This window comes from Colletotrichum aenigma, assembly GCF_013390185.1.
Source record: "Colletotrichum aenigma strain Cg56 chromosome Unknown KSG_Cg56_contig03, whole genome shotgun sequence".
NCBI classification, from domain to species: Eukaryota; Fungi; Ascomycota; class Sordariomycetes; order Glomerellales; family Glomerellaceae; genus Colletotrichum; species Colletotrichum aenigma.
In genome coordinates, this window is record NW_023500909.1 from 846,157 (window position 1) to 857,158 (window position 11,002).

Genomic DNA, 11,002 nt, shown 5'->3' on the forward strand with positions numbered 1-11,002 from the left:
TCGTTACTAAGGCCTAGGTTCAGACCTGGGCCCTAGTACCGCGGGCAGATCTTCCGGAAGAAGTCTGTCACGCAGAGAAAGGCCTGGAAGCCTTCATGATCAGTGATTAGCCCCTTGTAGTATCGATCCAGAGATCCTATTGGTCCTATAGGCTCCTGTGGACTAGAAGGGTGGAGGGTCGGCCACTGAAGCCTCCTCGCTAAGGTCTTTCGGCAGTAGACTAGGTGGTCTGCCTCCTTTGCCTCCCCACAGGAGCAGGTAAGCAGTGCTTCTGTATGGTTAAAGCGTTGATGGTATTGTTCGAAGTCTCCATGGCCTGACCGGGCTGCTAGGAGATGGTGGAGTATAGCCCGTGGCAGGGCTAGTTCAGGGGGGCAGGCGAGGGAAGCCTTAAGCCCTAGTTGGGTATAGCGGGGTGTTGCCTCTTGCTTCCACCATTTTCTATACTGGCGGCATATACGTTCTCTAGCTAGCCGTTTGATCCCTGACAGGGTGGCTAGTTGGCCCCTAGGGGCTGGCAAGGTTGTGCCCTCCTTGGCTAGGCTGTCTGCTTCCTCGTTCCCTTTGATGCCTTCATGCCCTGGGGACCAATGGGTTCGTATGTCATGGATCCTAGCTGCCTCTTGGATCTCAAGGAAGGCCGCTTGTGAGGAGTCTGGGACCCTGCCTCGGATTCCCTGGATAACGCTGGTATTATCGATACAGATGTGTATAGGCTGGCCCTGGGAGGTAAGGAGGGCCCGTCGGAGCCCTGCCCTCGCCCCCTCAGCCTCCCCATCAAACACTTCTGCTAAGCCAAGGCGGCCGCAGCCCTGGGCTATACGTTTGTTCTTACGGTATATAACAAAGCCAAACCCTGTAGCGCCATCAGGGGCCTTAGATCCGTCTGAGTAGATAATAGTATGCTTATCTGGCACAGTCTTAAGCCAGGCCTGGAAGATCCTTGCTGCTACTTCCTTCGTCTGTGTGACTATAGGGTGGTGAGACCCGGGGGGGTATTGCGGCTGTAGGAGTGCTGGCCTTGGGCACTTAGGTAAGAGGCCAGCTGTTCTTTGGAGCCTGGTCTGCTGCCGCCCTGGCTGTAGAAGCCTTGGGACCAAGGGATGTTGTTGGTCAACCTTCTGTAGGCGTGTAGCGAAGCGTAGTCGCGCTGCCTCAAGGGCCACCTCTGCTGTTGGTAGGCCAGCATCTCGGATGAGGGCACTGGTTGGTGTGGTCCTCCAGACAGGTAGGATAGCCCTTGCTGCTGCTGTAATAACTCTTCCGACTCTACAGGCTAAACCCTTCTGCCCTGTGCCGACTATACTGGTGCTGCTGTTCAGGGCTGGTCTGGTCAAGCCTGCATACCAGGTCTCAGCTCCATATAGGGCTATTGGGAGGGCGCAAGCAATAGCTGCTTTTCGAACTGCAGCTGCTGGGAGCCCCCCTTTTGTGTTTGTAAGGTGCTGTAGGAAATAGGCTACCTTCTTTGCTGCTGCTACCTTTATTCCTACATGGTGTTGGAAGGAGAGTCTCCTATCAAACCAGACCCCTAACCATCTTATAGGCTTTATTGAGGCCTTAATAGTTAGGCCTCTGGCTTGGATATCTGGTAGGTCTGTTGTCTGTTTATGTTTTCTGCTGAAGTGGATTGCCTCACACTTAGCTGGATCAAAGGCGACTTTATTTTCTGTTCCCCAGCTGAGGATACTAGTGATCTCCTGGCCTAGGGCTGTAGCGTTCTCTTCTAGCGAGGGGCTAGTAGCTACTAAGCCTATATCATCTGCATAGCCAAACCGCAGCTTCCGATCATCAGCTAGGATATCAGCTATATAGAGCAGGAAGAGGATAGGGGACAGTGGAGAGCCTTGCGGTAGTCCACAGGATAGAGGGAAGTCCTCTGTAGTAGTATCCTCTAGCCTGACGCAGGCTGTTCGGCTGGAGGTGAAGGTGTAGATCAGTCTGATCAGGCTACTAGGCCAGCCCTGCTGTCGTAGCCTGACTATAAGTCGGTTTCGTAAGACGGAATCAAACGCCCCCTTGACGTCCATTGTTGCTAGCGTCGCAGTAAGCCCTGTATCTAGAGCCCTCTCAATCTCATGGGTTAGACAGGTTGTCAGGTCGACTGCAGCCCTCCCTGGTAGGGCTCCAACCTGCTGTGGGCTGGCAACCCCTTCTAGGATAGTAAGGTAGGCCATCCTCTTTGCTATCAGCCGCTCTAAGCCTTTGCCTAAGCAGGACAGCAGGGATATTGGGCGCCAAGACCCAGTCTTAGAGAAATCTGTTTTCCCCGGCTTCTGGATCATGACAATTTCCGCATTGCGGAAGGGTCTAGGAAAGTAGCCTACTTGAACGCAGGCCTGGAAGAGCTGTTGTATAGGCTTGGCTACTAATCCCCAGGTGCATTGTAGCAACTTTGTAGTAATCCTATCAGTCCCAGGGGTTGTAGTTTTTGTCAGAGTAGCCTGGCGTACTTCCTCTATGCTAACTGTATTCTGCCAGGGTATAATACGACTTATAACCACTGGGGTAGCAAAAGGGTTCCCAGATAGGTCGTCTGTAGCACTAAATCGCTCTAGTAGAGCCTTCCGCAAGGCTTGGGCTTTATCGTGGGTATTGCTGATCGTCTGCCCTTCCACTATTAGAGGCGGAGCTTTAACTGCTAGGCTAGACTTCCGCCAGCCTATAATTTTATATAGGTCTTGGTCTGTCTTAGCCTCTTCGATCTTAGCAGTCCAGTAGGTGCGTTTCGCCCTTCTCACAGTTGTTAGGAAGACTTTTTGCTCCTCTAGGATAGGGGGAGGTATGACCAGCCCAGGTTCTTGGGCCTGTTGGCGCCTAGCCTTAATAGCAGCTTGGTGGGCTACTGAGCATTCTTCTGTCCACCAGGGGGCTCCCCTACCCTGATTAGTCCGTCTCTTGCCTACGGCTTGAATAGCTGTATGGAAGAGGCTGACCAGTTGGGCAGCTAGGGTGTCCAGCTCTGCTGGGCTGGGCAGTTCCCCTAGAGTAGGTAAGGCTGTAGCCCCAGCCTTTACTAGGTCGATCAGCCGTGGTAGGGCTGACTCTGGGACTGAGAGCTGGTTAGCCCGGCGTCCCTGTTCCTGGGCCCTACTCATAGGGATAATTATTGTGATGGCTTTGTGGTCAGCCCCTGGGTGTAGGTGTGGGCTGATATAAGCCTCGGTAAAGGGAATATTTGAGAGGGTTAGGTCGAGGGTATGCCCGTGGGTATGGGTAGGGGCCCCAACCTCCCCAATAAACAGAAGATTGTAGCCTTCCGCCCATTCTGCAATATCGTCTCCTCGATTCCAGCTAGGGGACCCAGGTTCCCAAGAGGAGTGGCGGGCATTAAGGTCCCCAGCGATAAGGGCTCTCTCTGGCGGTTGATAGTCTAGAAGGAGGCTGGTTGCTTGGTTTATAGGCTCATCTGGCGGCCTATATATGTTCATAATAGTGAGGTCGCCAGCTTTCACCCATAAGATATCTCTTGATTGGGTAGGTCTTTGTTGCTGTATTTGCAGCCTTAGACCTTTGCGTGTGAAGGTCATAACCCTAGGCCTTGTGTCTCTGCTGTTCCAGAAGTCAACTGGTACGTAGGAGTCAAAGCCTGGGTGTGTATTAATCTGCATCTTATCTCTATAGCCTATCCAGGGTTCCTGGACCAAAACTATGTCGATCTGATCTGCCCAGCAGAGCTCTAAGAGAGCTGTATGGGCTGGGCTCCTCTTCCCCACATTACACTGGGCAACTCGTAGTACCTGTGGGGTAGCTGGCCTGAGCCTATAGCTCTGAGTCGAGGTCGAGGTGGGTGTAGGCATTAACAACGTTATAGTCAGGCTTCTGGGCTACCCTCTGGCTCCTGCTGCTGCTTGGGAGTGGATGGATAGGGCGGTTAGTTAGGGGGGGGAGGGCTTCAGAGTCTTCAGCCTCATCCTCATCCATACTGCTGCTCCCAGCTATACTAGCAGTATCTGCAACAATAATTGAGTCTTGCGTAGGTGTGAGGGGTCGAGGGCGCTTAGAAGTAGCGCTTGGCCTAGCCTCAGCTTGCTGTGTGCTGCTTCCTGGGGAGCTAGCCTGGTTTGCTAGAAGGTCGTTAGACGCCTTCTCTCCAACCTTCTGGATCCCTCGCAGTTCTTTCCGGGTTGGAATAGTAAGGTTTCTGTTAACCAGTAGGGGCCTAGCTGGGCAGTCTGCATGGCTTGCTGGGAAGGGCCCATGACAGTTAGCACACTTAGGCCTAACTAAGCAGATCCCAGCCTCATGAGTATCTAAGGGTTTGCTACAGTTCTCGCAGAGGGGTTTCCGGGTGCAGTAGCGGTTTGAGTGAAAGCCTTGGCAGCCAGGGGAGTGTCGTTTAGGGATATGCTTCCTCGGGGGGAGCAGACGAGCAGGACCTGACTGTCCAAACAGGCGGAAGCCTTCCTTAACCCATTGAGGGAGGGCGATAACCAGGCTTTGCGTAGCTGTAGCTAGATCAGGGCTATCCCGGGTTGGGCGCCAGGAAATAAGTCTTTGCTTTGTCTTTAGGAAGACCTCTTCCTCTATTTCAGATTCTATGCTAACCTTACTACCATCGAGGCTAGTAAAGTAGAGGGGGCAGAATGGGACGATATACTGATGCCACTTAGTGGGCACCTCAACCTTCTCAGCTGTAAGGCAGCTTTTGATCTCAGGGGCTCTCTGGAGAAGTAAAGCTTGGATCTCCTTGTTCTGGGGCTGAAGTGAGAAGCCTGTAGCAGTATGGCGGACCTCAACTAGGTCTTGCGGCTGTAAGTTAAGCTCTCTTGTTACCACCATCTTAACTGAGTGAGGGGCTAGGGTTCTGGAGGTAGGGATGTGTTCTGCAGGGAGCCGAACTAGTAGGCGGAGGTCCTGGGTCTGCTTAGGCTGGCGTGTGCGGCTGGTGGCCTGCCGGCCTGCTGCTGGGTTCAACCTGGGGCCGGAGCCGGGGCCGGGGCCGGGGCCGCTAGCGGTAGAGTTACTAGCTGCCTGGGCATACGTTTTTCCACTGCCGGGGCCAGGGGTGGGTCCAGAGATTTCTGCGGTTGCAAACCGGGTAAAGGTATCGATGAGGCCCTGGGCTGTAGCCTTCAGTCGTGCTGGGGCCGTCCCAATGAGGGCATCTAGGCCTCTGGCGAGGAGGTCCAGGGCCTCATCTCGGAGGGCTTGACCCTCTCGAGCCTGCTGGAGGGCGGCGGTGGCCGATCGTGGCCCCCTTCCCAAGGGCCGGGTAGGGGGGGGCGTGAGGCCCCTCGGTCGTGGAGGTAGGGAGGTAGGGGGGGGAGGGGTCTGGGGGAGACTATGCATAGAGGATGAGAGACCCCTAGGGGCCTGCGAGGGGCCCGCGGCCGGCTGTGAGGCCATCGCGGGCGAGGGTTCCGGTTGTTAGGGGGTTGATTTGGTGGTGTTAGTGTTCAGGTTGCGGACCCAGCACGGCACTAACAGTGGGTGCCGGCGGGATTGTATGTAGGAGGGTTCCCCGTGGCGGCGGTATGTTGCTAAGAGAGATTTCTTGAGGCCAATTGTTGCTCCTCGTTGTGGTAGCAGGTGTGTTCGCTGTTGTAAAGTCCTCTAAGTGGGTGGAAAGCGCGTTCGAGAGATTACCTCTCAATCCTGGGCGTGGGGGCGAGGAAAGGCTGACGTTAGGGTGCTGCCAGAAGATGGGATGAGAACCTGAGTTGAAGCTACGATGGCTGGCTTCTCTCCAATCGTTGTTTGATTCTTGGGCCCAGTGAAATTCACCCCTACTAGCAGCAGATTCTGGGGATACTTGGGTCGCAGGTGAGTCTGAGGATATGATGTCCTGAATGCGATTGGAAAAGGCGCAAGGCTGCTTGTCAAAGTCCCATGAACTTTCTGTCGAGATGTTGCCGTGGCAGGTTGGCTCTGGAAGTCTTCGCCGCTTGTTCGAATGCAACTGGTCGTAGGACATGGCTGGATATGAAATGGAACCAAAGCTGTCCTCTTGTTGGTAAACCGATCATTTTAGAGTCATCCAAACGACGGGTTTCCATCATCAATGCCAAGAGGATAGATCTGGTTGAGGCAGTGCAACTTGGCTGCCTAGGGCGGGTTTCTCTCGAAATAGGCTGTGGTGGGGCTGAACTCCCCTCGTTATCTTCTGATAGAGTGATTTTTCCGTTAGGTATCGAAGCATCATCCAATCTGGCGAGGATCCAGCCCATACCTTTCTATACCTTATTAGAATAGAAAACTACCTATCATAACCTAAACGTTCAATTGCAGTCACAAGTAGCCAGGCAAAAGCAGCGTTACAACCAAGCATTTCTTAATGCAGTAAGAAACACCACATAGCATCAATTGAGAATTTTGTCAAGAGGGCTGCGGCATGTAAATAAAAGTTATATTGATATCACTATCTCACCCGCAGGCGACGCGTCAGGATCTCATTCGCTGGTACATTCATCATACTGATTGCTGCGCCCATTCCTTATGCAGCCTCACATTTTATGGGGTCATTTCTGCCCGACAGCTGTGCAGGGTGAAGGCTGTGCTGGACGCTGCGAAGAGAAGCGGTCAGCCCTAGGCAGAATTTGATCAAAGAGTTGGCTCCCAACTCTTCGTTTCACTGTAAATTCATTCAATACCCACCCCCTGACGAGAACTCGACCATTATGATTCTACACATGTCTTCAGTTTGGCTGTAGGTCTGATACGTGGCGATCGGCTGTTAAAATGCCCTTGACAGCGCGGGTCTCGCCCGCTGCCCAGCGTATCATCCGCGATGCATTCAAGGACCTCGAACGAACGATTTCAAGCGACGATAGTGCCGACTTCGCTACCACTACACTGGAGAAAGTCATTCAGGATGCTCACGATGTTGAAAATCAACTCGCGGCTCGGCAATTACTGCGGAACATGCAACGTCTGGCTCCGCTCTTCGATGGCCTCCATCACTACTCAAAGTCTATTGAGGCTGCCTGCAACGGAACTCCATACATGCCTTGGATATGGGCTCCGATCAAGATTATCTTGAAGGTATGGAATATTAACTTGAACAAGAACTGCAAAGCTGTCGAATTCAAAGCTGACTGGACGGCGGCAAGATCTCGTCCGATTACGTCGATGCGTTTGATAGAATCATTGGAGCGTATAGTCGCATTGCAGAGCCTTTGGCTCGGTTCAAGATTCTGCATCAGACATTCGACACTAACGTCGAGCTCCAACATACGTTCGCCTTATTTTACTCTGACATTCTTAGATTCCATAAAGAGGCCTACAAATTCGTTCGCAGAGCCGGTAAGAAATGTTTCCCACACACGAGGTGACGAGAGGTTCATTTCTAAACGAATTCATAGGCTGGAAGGTTTTTTTCATGACATCCTGGGGTCACTTCGAGCGCCGTTTTGACGGCATTATCGACGACCTCAAAGCTCATGAGAAGCTCGTTGACAATACCGCCAATGTAGTAGGTCTTTCAGAGATGAAACAGATGAGGGAGCATGTGGAAGTTTTGCGACGCGAGGCAGCAGAAGAGGTCGACAGACAAGAAAGGGAACGCACCGCGAAATACTTACTCGACATCGTCGGCTGGCTCAAGATTGATAACAACCAACAGGCCAAGATTTCCGACATGATAACAGCCGAGCTTCAGAAGTATTCCCAAGCACGCGACTGGATTTTGAACCAGAAAAGAATATCGACGTGGATGAAATGTAGTATGGAGTCAACATTTCTAGTACTACATGGCCGTCCAGGAACAGGCAAAAGCGCTCTAGCGACCCGAATAGCAACATTTCTTCGGTCCTCGGGCCATTCCATGGTCGTTTCTTACATATGCACTTATTTCCAAGGGACATCCACGGACTATGACCAAGTCATCCGGTCAATTTTGCTGCAACTCATTCAACATAACAGCCACCTGATTGCCTACATTTACAAAGAATTCATTCTCAACCAGAGGGGTGTAAAGGCGCAAGTGATTGAGAGTTTGATCCTGGAGGTGATCGGGGCTGTGTCCGACAATCCATCGCAGACAACATACGTACACGTGATAGTGGACGGGCTAGACGAATGCGACCAGGAAAATCAGCCTAAAGTTATCAGCATACTGGAGCGAATGGTATCCAAGGCCTTCGCCGCCACATCGACGGTCTGTAAGATTTTAGTGACGAGTACCATGCTGCCAGCAATCTCTAGAAAGCTGAAGCAGAAGCATTGCATCTCACTCTCAGGTTCGAAGGAGAAAGAGGCGATAATGAACGCCATAGCATCTTACGCTGCCCAGAGACTTAGCGAGCTCAAACGGAGAATGGACTTCAAGGAGGACGAACTCAAATGTCTTGAGCTTCAGTTGGCAACAAAGGCTGACGGTAAGTTTAAGCTGAAAGGTTACGTCAACAACTATCCCCTAACTTAGCTTTAGGCATGTTTCTTTGGGCTCGACTTGTGTTGAACTACCTGACAAACAACATGTTTGTAAGAAAGCAGGAAGTGATAGACGCAGTTGACGCTCTTCCTCGTGAGTTAAGCGATTTGTATGCCAACTTTGAACTTGTTTGGGAGATTAGTGAATCTAACTGAAGTAGCTACGCACAAATTCTTGCTAAGATTATTTCACATTTCGACCAACGCTCTGTATCTCGTCTGCAATCAATCATGGGCTGGATTGCCTTTGCCAAAAGGCCTCTCCGAAAGGCGGAACTAAGATCTGCTCTATCATTCTCTGCAGAAAACGATGGCGTCAACATTCAAGAGCTTGCCCCAAAATATCTCTTTGACATGTGTATGCCGCTCATTGAAGAGCGAAGCGATACGACATTTGCTTTCATCCATATTTCTGTGAAGGAGTAAGTGTATTTTATTATATGATGCCACTCGCATACCGAATTGATTAATTTCAAGCAATACTTTCCTCATGAGTTCAAAAAGCACGGTGTGTCTTAATGAATTCAACCAAGTACAAGACCAGGGTCTTTCAATTACAGCTTGTCTGTTGTCAGGACTAGAAGTCTTTCAACCAACGGGCCCGATTTTAGAACGGCGACTGCGTGTACTTCGTGGCTTCCATGGTCTTCACGTCTATGCTTCGGAGTACTGGATGGAGTATCTACTCAGCATTGCTGCTTCAAGAACCGGCCTCGACACAACTTCGCTTTTCTTTCGTCGGTCACATGAGCTTTCAGTTGCTCTCAATTCTTTACGCCAAGACAAGGACCAAGAGCTACGGACCCGACTTCCTTACAGTCGGATTCGTGGTCTCGATAGTCATCCCGAAATTCTGACAAAATTCTGACTGCAATGAGATCCATCGAGCTGGAGCGGGCAAGAGAGCCTATCCTCAGCAATGCAGCCACAGATGGCCTTGCAATCATTACGAGCCTCTCCACACTGCTGTTCAACTATCAGCATACAGTCAAAGAATTGTTGGAATTATGGAGCCATCCCGGAGTCACTGTGCAGGAGCTCGAAAGGTTCAAGCATGACTTTCGTTGCTCGGCGTTCACCTGCAGTTTCTTATCTTGCCCACTGGCTAGCACAGGTTTTGAAAGCGAATATCTCCGGGACGAACACGAAAAGACGCACAGCCCACGAGTTTCTTGCGAGGTGCCAGGCTGTCAATGGCCCGCCTTCCCTTCCACTCTGGCTCTGAAGAGACACCTAGCCAAAGAACACGCGAAAGGGGGTCCCAAGTACAAGATTAGAGCACGGAAGGAGACAGAACGCTTGAGTCAATTATCTGCTTCAAGACGAGAAGCACGTCATTCTCAGAATCCAACTAGCCAGAACGTTCCGGGCCCCGGACAGAGTAAGTCTGGTGGGTTTGGAATCGAGAGCCCAACGGAAATGCGCACGGAAATTGCAGCACCGGAGTATCAAAGGGGCGAGGGCTGGTACGCAGTCTCCAACCCACCTGTGGAGACCAAAGTGGACATCAGCCTTGTCCAAACATTGTCGCCTGACAGTGAAGTATCTTGCGTTTGCTTCAGCCCCAATGGCTTGTATCTTGCCGTGGGGTGTTACGGGACAGTAGAGGTATACAAGGTGGCGGGTGGAGAGCTCGCTGCCGTCTTAACTCTCTCTCATCCAAATGAAGTTGAAGATCTAGGCGTTGAGGGCATATGCTTCACACTCGACAGCAAACGACTTGTTGTTAGCAGCTGGGATTATGTAATTCGTGTAAGTAAAACTGCCCCCAGATTGATCAGACCACGCCCAGGCTTCCATGAAGATCTCATAGATTTCTACAGGTTTTCGACATCCAAACAACGGAGATCGTCACTGTCTTTGAGGGGCATACGGATGCTGTTAATTCCGTTGATGTCTCTGCATGTGGAGGCATTGTTGCGTCCGGATCTGCCGATCACACCATTCGCCTGTGGGATCTTCGTACGAAAGATGCGGTTAAAACAATGATCGCAGAGGCTGTCGTCATAAGTGTTGCAACATGTCCGAATTCAAGATTAAGATTAATTGCCTCTGGGTGCTCGGACGGCCAAATTCAGATTTGGGATATCGACACGGGAAACAAAATAGCACATGTGGCAGGCCACAATGAGTCTGTTTATGGTGTCAACTTTTCAGCAGTCGGGTCGCAGTTCTTCTCTTGCTCTCTCGACAAAACGGTAAAGGTTTGGTATCTTTCACTTCCAGATAGGTCGCTAAGGCCTGGAGGACTCTACACTGGTAATTGTATTTGCTCGAGGATCCTTGAGGGACATTGGGTAAGCATGCATCGTCAACTTCCCCTTGCGCATCTGCTAATACAAGACCAGCAAAGCGTAGCTGCTGTGGCTTCTACTCCAAATGACAATTTGGTTCTATCTTGCTCCAATGATCGGACGGTAATGTTATGGGAAAGCCATACTGGCAAAGCCGTCTTGACATTGGCGGGTCACGCGGCCCCGATCATCAGCGTAGCCGCGAGCCCCGCTGCGGGTTATTTTTCTACAGGTTCGGGAGACATGACAGCAAAGATTTGGAAATACAGTATTAGGAGCTAGTGAGAGCGTATCTTCAAGTTTTATATTAGAAGTTTAGTAACAGAAATTCCTAG

The 11,002-nt window shown here is 51.3% G+C and overlaps 1 protein-coding gene across 1 annotated transcript; it reads right to left on the reverse strand.

Annotated features, from left to right (window-relative positions):
* Window positions 1-32: 32 nt before the first annotated feature.
* Window positions 33-2,030, reverse strand: RTase-13 (putative RNA-directed DNA polymerase from transposon BS; the record flags this gene model as incomplete). The annotated part of the gene is made up of 1 exon (XM_037319443.1): window positions 33-2,030. The coding sequence occupies one exon, from the start codon at window positions 2,028-2,030 to the stop codon at window positions 33-35; it is 1,998 nt and encodes a 665-aa protein (XP_037182143.1).
* Window positions 2,031-11,002: the final 8,972 nt, after the last annotated feature.